Raw genomic sequence first — 17,004 nt, 5'->3', positions numbered from 1 at the left:
CAAGCATTCTTATACACCAGTAACAGACAAACAGAGCGCCAAATCATGAATGAACTCCCATTCACAATTGCTTCAAAGAGAATAAAATACCTAGGAACCCAACTTACAAGGGATGTAAAGGACCTCTTCAAGGAGAACTACAAACCACTGTTCAGTGAAATAAAAGAGGACACAAACAAATGAAAGAACATGCCACACTCATGGATAGGAAGAATCAATATTGTGAAAATGGCCATATTGCCCAAGTTAATTTACAGATTCAATGCTATCCCCATTAAGCTACCAATGACTTTCTTCACAGAATTGGAAAAAACTGCTTTAAAGTTCATATGGAACCAAAAAAGACCCCACATTGCCAAGACAATTCTAAGCCAAAAGAACAAAGCTGGAGGCATCACACTACCTGACTTCAAACTATACTACAAGGCTACAGTAACCAAAACAGCATGGTACTGGTACCAAAACAGAGATATAGACCAATGGAACAGAACAGAGCCCTCAGAAATAATACCACATATCTACAGTCATCTGATCTTTGACAAACCTGATAAAAACAAGAAATGGGGAAAAGATTCCCTATTTAATAAATGGTGCTGGGAAAATTGGCTAGCCATAAGTAGAAAGCTGAAACTGGATCCTTTCATTACTCGTTATACAAAAATTAATTCGAGATGGATTAGAGACTTAAATGTTAGACCTAAAACCATAAAAACCCTAGAAGAAAACCTAGGTAATACCATTCAGGACATAGGCATGGGCAAGGACTTCATGTCTAAAACACCAAAAGCAACGGCAGCAAAAGCCAAAATTGACAAATGGGATCTCATTAAACTAAAGAGCTTCTGCACAGCAAAAGAAACTACCATCAGAGTGAACAGGCAACCTATAGAATGGCAGAAAATTTTTGCAATCTACTCATCTGACAAAGGGGTAATATCCAGAACCTATAAAGAACTCAATCAAATTTACAAGAAAAAAAAACAAACAACCCCATCAAAAAGTGGGCAAAGGATATGAACAGACAGTTCTCAAAAGAAGACATTCATACAGCCAACAGACACATGAAAAAATGCTCATCACTTGTCATCAGAGAAATGCAAATCAAAACCACAATGAGATACCATCTCACACCAGTTAGAATGTCAATCATTAAAAAATCAGGAAACCACAGGTGCTGGAAAGGATGTGAAGAAATAGGAACACTTTTACACTGTTGGTGGGACTGTAAACTAGTTCAACCATTGTGGAAAACAGTGTGGTGATTCCTCAAGGATGTAGAACTAGAAATACCATTTGACCCAGCCATCCCATTACTGGGGATATACCCAAAGGAGTATAAGTCATGCTGCTATAAAGACACATGCACACGTATGTTTACTGCAGCACTATTCACAATAGCAAAGACTTGGAATCAACCCAAATGTCCATCAGTGACAGACTGGATTAAGAAAATGTGGCACATATACACCATGGAATACTACACAGCCACAAAAAGGATGAGTTTGTGTCCTTTGTAGGAACATGGATGCAGCTGGAAACCATCATTCTCAGCAAACTATCACAAGAACAGAAAACCAAATATCGCATGTTCTCACTCATAGGTGGGAACTGAACAATGAGATCACTTGGACACAGGAAGGGGAGCATCACACACCGGGTCCTATTGTGGGGAGGGGGTAGCGGGGAGGGATAGCATTAGGTGATATACCTAATGTAAATGACGAGTTAATGGGTGCAGCACACCAACATGGCACATGTATACATATTTAACAAACCTGCACATTGTGCACATGTACTCTAGAACTTAAAAGTATGAAAAAAAATTAAAAACGTAGAACAGTTACATAATGCTGTGTAGGCCAGACACTGTTACAAGCCCTGTAAACTGAGTTATTTATTTAAAAGATACAACTTCATAAGGTAAATTCTGTTGTTATATGCTTTTTTGTGTATGAAGAAATTGAGGTACAGGGAAGATAAGCAACTTCCTCAGTGTTACCCAGGTAAGATATGAGAAAACATAGATTTAGAAATGAGGTGCTCTAGGTTTGATGCCTATGTGCATGACCACTAGGCTACACCGATATATACCAGAAAGTCATGATTCCCATAGAAAACGAGGGTGGGGACTTTTGATCTGACTTAGGGAAGCTGGCATTCTCTTCTAGGCCCTGTCTCTGCATGCAGATCTTGGGAGGGAGGATGGAGCAAGTGGCGTGAGGATACCAGAGAACTTTTTGTTTTTTTATAAAGCCATTTATTGCAACTCTTTCTAAGATTCAGAGATAAAGGAGTCTTATGGTATAGCAGTAGGTACCTCTCAAAAGCCCAGTGATGTGGAAGACATCAAGGATCCCAAAATAAAATATTATTGAGTGAATCAGAAGTCTAGGCTGGTAATCTAGGGTCAATATCAGGTAGGTAGTTGAAGTTGTCACTTCTTTCAGGTGTAGGTGCTGGTCTTAGGAGAAAATGACTAAGCCCAGGGGTATGTGAAATTAAAAGTGTGGCCAGATGGTAGCGTGGCCATTGCTATGCACTGGATGGACCTTAACCTTCATACTATCACCTCTGCCCCCACAGCTCACACATAAGCACACTGAGCTCAGGGTATGGATAGGATTTCTTGGCTTTTTGTGTTCTATGTCCAAACAAGTTCTTGTTCAAATGGAAAATGTGGCCTCTTGAGAACGTCAGCATCCCCACTTATTCCACTGTAGATGTAAATGGTACCTTTTTCTCTCTCTGAGTCTCACTGAACCACATGTATTGTAGGCCCACCAGAATTCTGTGTTCATGAGGTAAATGGATTGTCAAAGAGTGGTGGTAGACACAAACATGGCGGCATATCCTCTGCTTTGCACGTGCTCCATTTCCCATCAGTCTTCACTTACACAATATAGATTCAAAGATCAAATGAATTATTAAAGCTTTTAAGATAGCAACATCATTGCATTAAACTAAACACAGGGCCCTTCAGAATGTGAGGTCTTGTGCAACTTCACAGGTAGCATGCCCATGAAGCTACTCCTGGTTATTAATGTGTGAATGGCATCTAATGCCACAGGATTGGATGAGATCACTGTGAGAGTACAGATAGAGAAAACAAAGAGTCCCAGCAACAAGAACTCTGGTGGTCTAAAACTTAGAGGCTGAACAGTAGAAAGAGTTCAAAAAGGAGACTGAGAAAGAGCAGCCACGGAGGTAAGAGGGCATGATATGAAGAAATTCAGGTTGAATATCCCTTATCTGAAATGGTTGGGACCAGAAATGTTTTAGAGTTCTGATTTTTTCTTTTCTTCTTTGGATTTTGAAATATTTGCATTATAATTACTGGTTGAGAATCCCAAATCCCAAAATCCGAAGTGCAAAACACTCCAGTAAGTTTTTCCTGTGAATATCATGTCAGCACTCAAAACATTTCGAATTCTGAGTATTTCAGATTTTGGATTTTCAGATTTGGGACGTTCAATGGGCATCTGGCCATGATGTTATTAACTGCATTTTCTGGGGCTCTCATTTTGTGACAGGCTACGTAGGATGGCACTGGTTCGTCAAAGAGGCTCACTATTGAAATAGATTCTGGGATAACTGCCAGGACTATGGGTAGGTATGATAGAGGTAGGTAATTTAGTTGTAGTGGAATAGAATATTAATCTCTCATAGGAAAGCATGACAACAGTTAAAAACAAGTTCTGGGCCGATTTTGGATTCAGAGGGAAGTTCATGGGAGCTGAGATTTGAGTTGTATATCTGTACACATGCCAACCAGATGTTTGAGGGCTGGGAAATGATGCTGGTTCTGTGGTAGCACACGTATGTGAATTTTTTTTCCTAAGGAAAGATAAGCAAAAACCTCCACCTGCCTGCTGATGGTAGCTGCTACAACAGTTCTACGAAATGGACTAGAACCCCTGCACATTCCTAGAGTGTATTTTAAGATAACAGACTGATTCCTCATATAGAACCAAGAAATAGAGTTACAGTATCTCAGAATACCAATTTGGATTTCCCCCCTCATAATTTAAGAAGCAAAAAGTTATCAGAACTGGCACTATTACTACCCGCACCTAGCATATGAAAGCACTGAAAGAGAGAGGGTCACCTTTTTGAGAAGAGTGCAAGGTTCACAGAGAGGACCTTCTTTCCCTCCTCATGGTGAACAAGGTGGAACTTTCTCAAGCCAACAGAGAAAGGCCCCAGGAGAACTACTTAAAACTTTGGAGGTGTCTGCTTATATATTCGGTATGGTGACAGGAAAAGAAAAGAGCATTTGGGAATGATGACCTGGAAGGATGAGCAGAGGAAAAAGGAATCATCTGCTGGAGGTATCTTACACATACATCTTTTGCTTCAAGATGAGGCTGCATTTAGGGTTGAGAAAAGACTTTAAGTTAAACAGGAGATCAATAAAACAAACAAACAGACAAAAAAGCTAGTTTGGGTCTTTAAAGCCAAAATCAGACTAGAAAGTTCCAAAAAGTTATGAAATGAAACTGTCTGCTACCCAGTGAGAACGGAATATTTCCACACAGTTGAAGCAGCTATTTGGAAAACAGACACGTTACATTTTAATGATAGCGGCTCTCACTTACCTAATACATTTGGCTTTCTATTATGTTGTCATGTGCTTATTGCACAGTTGTCAGGATTTTTTTCTGGATAAGGTATTTGGAGTATTGATAAATGAAAAATATGAGGGGCATGAATATGTGGGCTAAAATATTACATTCTTGAAGTTTATTTTAAAGTATACTATTTATGCCCTTTTCAGAGTCCATGGGTTAAAATAGAGAACATAAATAAGTATTTAAGGGCAAGCACATTTCTGTTCTCTCCCAGTGCCAGAAAGCTGGTACCTCTTTCCATGGCCTTCCTAGTTTCCAACCCTAGGTAGAAGTTGCAACTCTGTTCAGTCAGCTTATTTGGTAGAATCACCTGCATTAAAGAGTCTTACACTGTATGAAGGGAGAATGGCGCTCCCCGCCCACACTAACCAACAATATGTCCACATCCTTGTCCCCTGAACTTGCTAGGTTACAAGCCAAGAGGGAGTTAAGGTTGCTAATCAGCTAATCTTAAATAGATTACCTGTATTATCCAGGTAGTCACAATGTAAACACAAGGGTCCTTCAAGGGGAAAGAGAGAGGCAGAAGAATCAGGACATGACTAGCCATTGCTGGCTTTGAAGATGGAAGTAGTATCTGCAGCCTCTAAAAGCTGAAAAAAAAAAAGCAAAAAAAACCAGATTTTTCCCTACAGCCTCAAATCTTATACTTCACCACTATACAATTTATCCACGTAACCAAAAAACACTTGTGCCCCAAGAGTTATTGGAAAAAAAAAAGAAAAAGAAGCTTGGTCTCCACAAACACTTAACTGAGACACTCCTTTCTATCGATTCCAGGTCTTAAGATAGTAACTCTCTCAACTGATTTCCAATCAGAAACTCTTTGAGTCCACCTATGGTCTGGAAGCATCTCGCCTTCGAGTTGTCCCACCTTTCTGGACTAAACCAATACACACCTAACATTTTTGATTAATGTCTGCCTGTAACTTCTGTCCCCCTAAAATGTATATCAAACTGTAACCTAACCACTTTGAGAACATGTTCTCAGGGCCTCTTGTGACTGTACCTCAGGCCTTGATCACTCATAGTTGGCTCAGAATAAACCTCTTTAAATATTTTACAAAAAAAGAAAAGAAAGGAAAGGAATGCAGCCTTGTTGACCTCTTGATTTTAGTCTAGTGAGATCCATTTTGCACTTCTGACCTCCAAACTGTAAGATAAGTTGGTGGTAAATTTACCACTAAATTGGGGGTAAATTTTTACAGCAGTCATAGGAACCTAATGTACAGACAACACTCTTTCCCACTCCATCATCTCCAAGGATGAAATGGGCGGACAAACTAATCAAGGGCTGATACAGATTCTACCTTCGTGTTTCTTTCCCCACCCACTCCAAGCAAACTCCCTTCCGGTTCTTTCCTCCATGTATCTAGCAAGAGGGGCAAGATGCAGTAGTTTAGAACTAAGAGGAAGATGCTTTTAGTCCTCAAACCATTGTTTTCAATTTAGCTTTTTCACCCTTTTTAAAACAGAGCTAAACATTGGCATATAGGGCACTATTGATACTTTCATTTCCATTATGCTAATGTCCCCTTTGTATATTGTTCCTGAAAACAATGTAGGATTCAAATATTATTGGATCTCAGGCCTTTATGCAAACTTCTCTATCCATTCTGAATTCAATCATACAGTTTTCTGGCTTTAATCTAATAGTTCCCCACTCTCATTCATAACAAAATTGGTTACTAATAAATTACTCATTTATTATTGACATATTACTAATTCATCTTTGAATTGTCTTTATGAAAACAATAATAATCTCTAATATTGTCCTAGCAGCAACTTCCTGTCAGAAAGTACAGTCTCTAAATGATGATAAAGAGACAGACTATGTTAACTTTCTCTTATTTCATATTAATTCCTTTCTGAAGTCAACAAACACATTTTCTCTTATTAGTATGTTCAGCTGTTTATTCAGTTTGTGTGTTCTTACCACTTTCTTATTTTTTGATCATATCCCTCTTATTTGGGTTTCCAAAAGAAAGCAAAATGTTATATCTACTCAAGCAAAATGTTTGTGGAACAGCAGTGTAAAAAAAAAAAATCTCTCAAATTTTAATTATACATGCTATTAAAAAATTCCTAGTTTGCCAAGCTAAAAGTTCTCTATTTAACTACTATAATGTATCTTCTCTCACAGAAATATTTCTTCTGTTCCGTTTTTATTTTTGACACTTCCAAGTAACAAAAGAACGTGAACAAAGCTTGCTGAATAGTACTTTTGAACATTTCAATGAAATATAACATGGGCTCTGCCCCAAAGAAAATGTGCTTATTCATCTTACCTACCATTATGCAAACATTTAAGAACATTATATTAATACTATAATGGTAAATATCTCACTATGACAATTTAATTATAGATTACTGTCATTAAGAAAACCATAATAAAGCAGTAATTAACATTAATTGTCACTATAATAGAAATTCTTAAATGTGGACTAGTAATTGATTTAAAACATTTAAAAAGCAAACTACCTTATAGTTTAATAAGTCACTGCATTGCTTCAGCAGAATAAAGAAAATACCTCTAGCTCTAGCAGAATAAACTTTCAACTGAGCCAAAACAAAATATATATGTAAATATATATCTGCTAATAGTTCAAATAATGTTTGGAGTTGCAGTTCGAGTAAATATGTCAGAACAAATTAATCTGCTTTATGGAATTTACTTCATTCTTCACATCTTGCAGAAACTGATACTAATACAAGCTAAGGATAATTAATTAATACTTCAAAACTTCCTTGGCATATTCTCTAAAACTATCTCCACCAAGAAAATTATGTACAGTAAGACTATAAATGCTGTTGGCTTTAAGTTGTTATAATAATCAAGGTTACACATTATAGCTTACAGTTCACACAATTCTAGTCAGATATTCTTCATATTTTTAGTAATTTTTGCAAATGTATCCTCCTCATCCTCATCAAGTGTCCTGTCATATTTATTATCAGGATCCTCTTCAGAAACATGAGAAACACTTCCTGTAAGGTAAGATACTGATTTGGCGATTTCATCATCATGTATAATCTGACTTATTTTAAAGTTCTAAGCAAGCATAACTGCTTCTTTTTCATCCAGGTATTCTTGTTCAGGAACTATAGGAAGACTAAAAAAGAATGAATCACTGAAACTACTTAAGTAACTTTGTTTTTTCCCATTCACACTGCTTTTCTTCTTCTAAATGGTTTTATTTATTTATTTTTTATTTTTTTGAGATGGAGTCTTGTTTTGTCACCGAGGCTGGAGTGCAGTGGCGCGATCTCTGCTCACTGCAAGCTCCGCCTCCCAGGTTCACGTCATTCTCCTGCCTCAGCCTCCTGAGCTGGGACTAAAGGAGCCTGCCACCATGTCCGGCTAACTTTTTTGTATTTTTAGTAGAGATGGGGTTTCACTGTATTAGCCAGGATGGTCTTGATCTCCTGACCTCATGATCTGCCCGCCTCAGCCTCCCCAAGTGCTGGGATTACAGGTGTCAGCCACCACGCCCAGCCATCTGAATGGTTTTCATGGTGATAGATTTTTTCTTTCTTCCAATCTACTTGACATCTTATGCAGCTTTGAATTTCAACTCCCCGACAAAGGTAAGGATTTGATATAAATTCTGGTCAAGACTTTATATGTCTTTGTTAGCGCTTTGTTTTTAAAATACTCACCAGGCTCAAGGTGAAATTCAAATGTGTAACTTTTAGGGGCTTGCCAGGAACTGAGTTTTAGTTCAACATCTTCCAAATTTTTTACAACAAATTCATTAATGCTTCTTAATCACACAATCAAAAATATTCTTTAAAACAGTGAACTAAAATCCAGAAATTTTCTTTAGCCTCATCAGAAATTCCTTTAAACTCTTTTTCTTCAGCTTTGCCCCAGTTATTTCTTTGGAATCTTCCTTTACTCCAGCCTTTTTCTTCTTTAAGCTTTGCTTGTTTGATGTTTGCCTCATGCTTTATTTGAAAATTGAAACAATACCACAAAGAGTTAAAGAGACCAACGACTAACAGAAATTTTCGAGTTTGTAGAATGCCAGATAGAAAAAGAAACCACTTGCTGAAACACAGAAACCTCCTTGCTTAGGCGATGAAGAAACTGGTTGCAATCAGCTGGAACCAGGATGGCCAACTAAAGTTTGTACAGAACAAGCTTGCTAATGTCACAGCCTAAATTTCCACCACACGGTTTATACTAACTCTTCCCAAATTTGCACATGGGACCCATGAGGAGACATGAAGAGATAACTGCATATGCCCCGGGACTTTGCAGGCCTCCTCTTTCCTACCACCAATCACCTGCTAATGCCAGTATTCATCCTCTAAACCTTTTGTAATACAATTACTACCTTAAAGCCAGCACAGGGAGACAGATTTGAGCTTGATTCCTGTCTCCTTGAGTGCTGACTTTCAAATAAAGCTTTCCTTTTCTCAAAAACCTGATGTCACAGTATAGGCTTTTAATGCATCAGGCAGCAAGCCCCCTTTGCTCGATAAGACTATCACAACAGTTTTCTGAATTGGTCATTTTCATCTCAAATCATTGCAGAGGCTTAAATAAGGCATCCTAGTTTCTTTCAAGATCACGATTCTTTTTAGCAAACTTGATTTGTTGTGGTGCAGTCAGGCCAACTGTTGATGAACTCAGTGTCTAAGGGTGTCTGCAGCCCAGCAAGCACGTGGGGCCTCAGGTTAGTCCACTGCTTCTTGGGCTACTTGTGTTCCCAGGCAGCAGCCTGGGCTCTACTGCTCCTTATGGTCATCATGGGCCATGCCTTAAAGCCTAGAGGTATGCATGGTGTCAGTGCAGAGATGTGAGGAAAACTGACTCTGGTAAGCAGTGCCAGAGGGGAAGGAGAATGTCCAGGCTTGGAGGTTGCCACAGGGCTGGTGACCACAGCATGGGTGAAGGTGGACGAAGGGGATCTGAGGTGAAGACCAAGAGGAGGTGAGGAGGAAGCTGCAGCCAGGTGGAAGCCGCCACAGAACCAGCTATTCCAGTTGCAGTGGGAGGAGGTGGAGTTCCTTTTTTATGCTGAACAGTATCCCATTGTGTGACTATATCACATCATTTTTAGCCATTCACCAATTGATGGACACATGAGTTTTTTTTTTTTTTTTTTGGCTATTATGAATCACGCTTAGAACATTTGTGTGCAAGTCTTCATGTGGACATATTTTCATTTCTCTTGGCAGATAACCTGGAGTGAAATTGCAGTATTGTATGCTACGTTTATATTACCCTTTTTAAAAAATATCAAACTCAGATTTTTAAAATTAGATTTAAAAGGGAACATATGATCAAGAATCGAGCTTATTGAAATTAAACCATTCATTTACTCATCTATGAAACATTTATTGAATTAGACATTCTACCAACCATTTACTATTACAAACAGTTAACTAAACATCACTGGTTTTGTTTGATAAATGGTAATCTTGCAAAGGCTCATTTATGGACACATCATTATTCTGTGCTGTGTAAAAGTGATACAGGAGTTAAGAAGAAATCACTTAAGCAGATAGTAAGGGTATGGGAGTCCTCGGTAAGGCTTTTCTCTTTAACGAAAAGCAGCTCCAAATCATTTTCTAACAAAGAGCAGTCTGTAAAGCTGAGCTGCAGACATAGACAAACAAGCTGGGAGCTTGCATGGGTGAATGCCAGCAGAAACTAAGGACTAGACATTTTCAAGATGGTGGCTTCATCTTCCCTTCTCTGCCAGCCACGTGTTAGACAAGATGGGCCCAATCAACTGGAAAGCCTATTTGCACAAGATCAGAGAGGGGCGACCAGCCTTCCACATGCACTATCCAAATGTCATACCTGATCGAACCAATCAGAAACCGCCTCTCAAACCGGACTAGAAAATTTGGCGCATTCACCACCAACTGGTCTTTTCCACTTGGAGACCATCGGTTTTTTCCACTCGGAGACACATTATGGGCCATGCCTTAAAGCCTGGAGGTATGCACGGTGTGAGTGCAGATATCTATAGAGGAAGCTGTTTCTCTTTCCCTTCTCTTCTACCTATTAAACCTCCACTTCCTAAACTCCTCGTGTGTCTGTCCTAAATTCTCCTGTGACAATGAACTCCAGGGTATGTACCCCAGACAATGTAGCCACTTCAAAAAGGCAGAAAGTTCTCTTAAAAACAAAAAAAAGGGGGGGGGGGTACTTAGCACTTAGTTTTGCCCCACAGAAGGAAACTGGCACTCACAGATCCTGCTGAAGTTGCTGGAAAGGGGTCCCGATTAAGACTCCAAGAGAGGGTTCTTGGATCTCCTGCAGAAGAATTCGGGGGAGTCCATAAAGTGAAAGCGGGTTTATGAAGAAAGAATAGCTACTCCATAGGCAGAGCAGCAGCATGAGCTGCTGGTTGGCTATTTTTATGGTTATTTCTTGATCATACGCTAAACAAGGGGTGGATTATTCACGAGTTTTCGAGGAAAAGGGTGGTTCTCAGAACTGAGGGTTCCTCCCCTTTTTAGACCATATAGGATAACTTCCTGATGTTGCCAGGGCATTTGTAAACTGTCATGGTGCCTGTGGGAGTGTCTGTCAGCATGCCAATGCATGATAACTAGCGTATAATCAGCAGTGAGGACGACCAGAGGTACCTTCATTCCCATCTTGGTTTTGGTGGCTTTTGGCTGGCTTCTTTACCACATGCTGTTTTACCAGCAAGGTCTTTGTGACCTTACCTTGAGCCAATCTCCTATCTCATCCTGTGACTAAGAATGCCTAACTTCCTGGGAACACAGCCCAGTGGCTCTCAGCTTCATTATACCCAGCCCCTATTCAAGATGGAGTTGTTCTGGTTCAAATGTCTCTGACAACGATGGCCCAAGGAGTTCTGAGGTTTGGGGAGATGCAGTTGTACTGAGCCATATGTGGGTAAGACCAGGGCATAAGGTATGATTATGGAGGTCTGGGATTCTTGTGGTGATGGACATAAATTGAGGTAAAGGACATAAGATAAACAATGTAAAGATTAGTCCTGACAGTCACAAGGCAGATAGTGCTGGTGACGATCTAATGCAAACATTGAAGATATAAATTCTAGTGAAATTCTTTTTTTTGAGATAGAGTTGTCTCACTTTGTTACCCAGGCTGGGGTGCAATGGTGCGATCTCAGCTCACTGCAACCTCTACCTCCCAGGTAGCTGTGATTACAGGCGTGCACCACCACGCTTAGGTAATTTTTGTGCACACGCGCGCACACACACACACACAAATATATGCATTTTTGAAGAGATGGGGTTTCACCATGTTGTCCAGGCTGGTCTTGAACTCCCGGGCTCAAGTGATTTGGCTGCCTTGGCCTCCCAAAATGCTGGGATTACAGGCATGAGCTGGCCAAATTCTAGTTAAATGCTATGGTTCATGAAGAAATGGGTTACTCTACCGTGTTTGAGCTTATTTCTATTTCTCCCATTTACACGCCAGAGTTTTAGAATGGCAATACTGGGATGCTACGTTAACTTCTATTTTAGATAAATCAGACTCCTTATTTAGGGGGTTATTTGGTAAAATCAGACCAACAGAAAATTGACTGTGACTTAAATATTCTTTTAAATTCATCCCAAAGTTACACTATGCAGTGGGTCCACTAGATTCATTTTCTTATGTTCTATTTTGACATTCCTAGTGTTTTATACGCAATTAGCATGTGATATCAGTATTAGCTTTTTCTGTATGAAATACTAGTCTCAAAATTAAGTGGCTTAAAATAATCACTGACTTAGCTCATGATTTCGTGGCAATTTTTCCTTAAAAAAAACGTTTTTTTCTAGACTATTCATATTAAAGTTGTTCATATTCCACATAAAGTATATGAAGTTTTAGAAACTACATATTTCTTAAAATGTTACTAACAGTAAATGAAAATGATACTGCATTTTGGAATATGGGTTATCTACCCTCAGGGTAGATAAAAATTAAGAAGCTAGTGTTGAAATGCAACGCACCAGCCCATAGCACTGAACAAAATGAACTTTCACTTGCCAGTATTTACGTAGTACCCATTCTTAAAATAAACTACTCATTATACAGAAAAGTGCTTTTTGTTAGGTTTTTTGGCTACATAAAATTTATTTTATGCCACTATAGACAATAAAGAGAAAATGAGGTTAGCATATAACAGGAGATATGTGGTTGGGTTGGATGACCAGCGTAACAGAGCCTCAAATATATCTTCTGTTCTAATGCCTTCCCAGCCCTGACCCCTGTTCCCTGACACTGGCCTATGGAACCTCTGGACTACAGGAAAACTTAACATCTAATCTACTGTTTAAATCTAGCAGGCATCGGAATCCCCTGGGAAAACTCGTAAGGCCCACCTGCAGATTGATTTAGCTGCTCAGGAGTGGGGATTGGGAATGTGCACATTTAATAGAGGTCCCAGGAGGTTCTGACATGTCCAGTCCCACCCTAGTTCTTATAGTGGAATGTGGTTCCTGTGGTCTAGTGCAACCTCTTATCAGATGCAGGGGTCCCACCTCAGCTTCTGTAAGTGGTCACCCAAGTGGGATGCTCACTATCTTCTAAGGCTTATTCTGTTTTTCCTTTTTTTGGGGGTTTGTTTTTAGCTACTCCATACTATATTCAGATTTCTTTCATTTTTACCTAATGTTCTTTTTCTGTTCCTTGCTCCCATCCTGGATCAGGTGGTATGCATTCTTATAAATGAAATATTAATATATCAAAATTACTTATTTGGTAAATCAGTATATTTTCTGTATATAATTATAGAAAGTCCACATTGTTCTTCAAATTTACTTGTAAAAAATTATTTTCCATTTGGCACTAAGGTTTATTCTCAGGGTGTTCAATCCATATCAGTTTTTATTTGAAGGTGTGTGATCTATCTAAAATAAAGCAAACATTAGTAATTACTTACAACATGCTCCTAAGAATCTCAACTTGGTTTATCGTTTTAAATGGCAATGTTATATTTATATGCAAGGATATACTTAAGGTATATTAGGATTGTAGGTTAACAATTGCATTGGCAAGATTTATTTTACCTGTATGTTTTTACTGAATGATATATTTTCCAACTCAAGGCAAGTATGAATATGTGGCATGATGACACAACACCTTTCTTAGAAATGTGTTTACTGACTACTGAGTGTGCCTTTGGTAATCCTGTTAAAAGCAATGGAAAAATAAAACATGACCAAAAATAAGAAAAGGAATAAGTCTTGTCTTCTGGGGATTAAAGCTGAATGGACCACACACCCACAAACGCACACATTAGAGGTCAGTACTATCATTACCATTATCTCAGTGAAAAATGAAGGCTGGAAGAATTTAACAGTCAAGACTGTGATCACTGGGGCCTAACTCAACTTAAATCCCAACTGTGCTCTCACCAGCAGCTTATTCTTGGGCAGATGATTCAATTGCTTTAAACTTCAATTACTGCAACTAAAAAATGAGGAGATAATTCTATCTCATAGAATAATGAGATAAGGCACATGAAGCAATTAATATAGTCCTGACATGTAATACCGAGCCCCTACATCATGTTGACCGCTATTGTAACAATATATACCCAGTTGAAAACTCAATAATACAAATGAACTGGGGAACATCTAAAACTAGCATATGGAGAATGATTTTTGCTAACCCCAGCAAAAAGCAAAGCTGTATCACCCTTTATTTGGGAATGTTAACCATACTTTTCTTCTTTTTTTCCTATAGCCCCACTCTCAATAACTGCCATCTACATTCTCTCTCCCCCACTCAGAAATCTCACTCTGAATAACTTAATGACCATGGTATTCACACTTTTTAATTAAAGTGATGTGCCCTCACAAACACATTTCTCAAACTCAAAACAAACATCATGCTTGAAATATTACTGAACTTGTCACCAAAGAAGTCACATGGCAATGACAATAAAGAAACATGCAGACTACACTCAGGATAGAGCTCTAAAGAGTAAAAACAATGGAATTTGGAAAAATTAGGAGTGAAGAATTGCTTTGAGCAATAAAAACTGAGATTGATAAGTCACTTTTCTTTTTGATATAGGCTTGTCACTCACAGCCAAAATCTCTCAGCAAATCCACAGCTACTGTTTACCCTCCTGAGAGATGCTCCTTCCTCACCCAGCACGCGTCACCCTTCCTAGAAAGGTTTATCCTCTTTACAATTCTTGCTAAGGTGGCACTGAATACAAAGTTACTCATGATCAACCTTTCTTACTAGTTGTCAGTGTCTGCCCTTAGAGAATTTCATGTCTGTGTCAGAATTATTTGTTGAGTTCCTTATAAACAGGCTCCTATCTATGCAGAGTGCTGTGGAGTTTATGGCTGAGTAAGATGATACACTTTTGCCTTCCAGTTAGCAGAGTTAAGTTGATGCTATTGAGACCATATGTCCCCCAAAGCTGAAGATACTTACTTTCTTAGCCCATTAAAGAAAAAGTATGCCAAACCCTGAAATAGGAGATGCAAGTGTAGGAGTTCACAAGGAAGAAAGGTCACTTTCAACAAAGGTAATTCAGAGAAAAATTTTGGAGGAAGTGCCAATAGAAACGGAACTACAAGAATGAGCACGCAGAGGGATAAAAATGTCTGAACAACAAAAAAGACATAAACACGCGAAGAAAAGAAAAAGAAAGGTAGAGGATGAAGCCTGCCCATTTAGTTTAGATATACGCTCTCTTAAGATGATGTATAAAGGTATTTTCATTCTTACCATTTTTCTAATCAGCAGGTATGTTTTATACAAATCACATTCCATATGCCTCTAGAGTGTCTCTTAATTACATGCTTGCCCTCTCGCTGGTAACACCACTCTAAAGAGGCAAGCTCAGGGCTAAGAATTTGAGACAAATACACATTATCATTAATGGCGCTCTCTGAAACTGTGCCACAATTTTACCTTCATTTTCTCTGTCACTTGATTTTTAATATTTATTCAGCACCAAAACAATTCTTTGTCTTCCAAGACCAAGTCATATGACTATGTAACATATTAAGTTGCAAAAGATTATTACTATATTGTTCATATCATTTGTATATCTGTATTTGTTCTTTTTCCCCAAAGTTTCAGCAAAAAAGCTAGAGGGATTAGATCTAGTCTTAAAAAACAAAAAATTAATTTGGTTAACTCAGAAAGAATATATTACATTAACAGGTCTAGGTGAGCTATTTCAAAAAGCCTTTTGTTCCTCAGTTCCTTTATAGCATCAAAAAGTTTCTGAAATCTAAATTTGCATCAAAAAATTTTATTGTAGAAAGACAATTTACATTGCCTTACATGAATCTATAAAAATATCTTACGCTCAATACTAAAACTGGTGGTCAGACGACCTTTTGGCTAGTTATCTAAATAGCCACATTTTCATATTCTACTATATTCATACTTACAAGCTAAAAGAACTATGAACTGTAGTTTACAAAAAATCAATTATGTATAAGAGAAAATGAATATCTTTTAAAAATATAAGCAATTCTTGAACTGCAAAAGAATGAGCCGTAACATGTAAAAACTTGAAGAAAACTTTTAAGTAGAACTTTAAACATGTAAATTAGGAAAAAACAACAAACAACAGTGAGTGGGAGAAGAGAGAGGAAGGAAGGAACAAACAAAAACTTGTAAATTGTGACAATCTAAATTCAGGTTACTGCTGTCCTGATATGAAGATATAAGAGGAAAACATAACATTTTAAACTCAAAAACTAAACTGTTTTGCTATTTCAACATATTACTTCCTCCAGAACTCTCATAACATGTAAATAAATAAGAATATTTCTCATTTCTTAATTTATTAACAATGTATACATTTGAAAAAATATATACAATATTTCACAACAAACCCTTCGGGACTATATCTAAGCAATGACATCCAAGGAAGTAGAATTCAGGTACCATGTAATATCTGGAAAATATGATAACTTGACGATTAAGTTTTCTCTTCCTTGCTGGTTACTCTGAAGTCTCCAATATACATAGGTTGCTCCTAACGTGGTTTTCTTATTGAGCCAAGCATCTTGATGCGTCACTCCCAGTTTCATTTTCTCCAGTACTACAAAAATTAAAAAGAAATAAACAAACAGAAAATACTTAAGTATTCACAAAGATAAACAATAGTCTAGTTTTAAAAAAGACTACTAATAAAATAAAAAGTGTGTAAATTAGTTTGTTAAATGCTACCAAGAGGACTGCAATTAACTATACCATATAGGATTCCTGAGGCTTCACTTAAAAATCAGTTTATATGAGAAAATAATTCAGGTAGAGGGTGTTTGCTGACTGTAAGCTCAAGATGAATGCAATTAACATGAGACAAGCAAAAGTCATCTCACCCAGCACTAGGAAGGCAAACATTCCACTGAATTCTAAAGTGATTTAGATGAGTAATATTGTGAA

At 38.0% G+C, this 17,004-nt stretch overlaps 1 protein-coding gene across 2 annotated transcripts in view; it reads right to left on the bottom strand.

The window, feature by feature from the left end:
• Positions 1-16,306: 16,306 nt before the first annotated feature.
• Positions 16,307-17,004, bottom strand: part of PIK3C3 (phosphatidylinositol 3-kinase catalytic subunit type 3) — a 127,758-nt gene continuing 127,060 nt past the window's right edge. For both annotated transcript variants that reach the window (XM_025365428.1, XM_025365430.1), the window contains one exon: positions 16,307-16,660. In XM_025365428.1, coding sequence (XP_025221213.1) covers positions 16,646-16,660 — 15 coding nt within the window. In that variant the 3' untranslated portion in view covers positions 16,307-16,645. The remainder of the gene's footprint in view (positions 16,661-17,004) is intronic.

Source organism: Theropithecus gelada, chromosome 18, assembly GCF_003255815.1.
Source record: "Theropithecus gelada isolate Dixy chromosome 18, Tgel_1.0, whole genome shotgun sequence".
NCBI lineage: Eukaryota > Metazoa > Chordata > Mammalia > Primates > Cercopithecidae > Theropithecus > Theropithecus gelada.
Note: the sequence above shows the minus strand (reverse complement) of the source record. Positions and strands in the feature narration are given on the sequence as shown.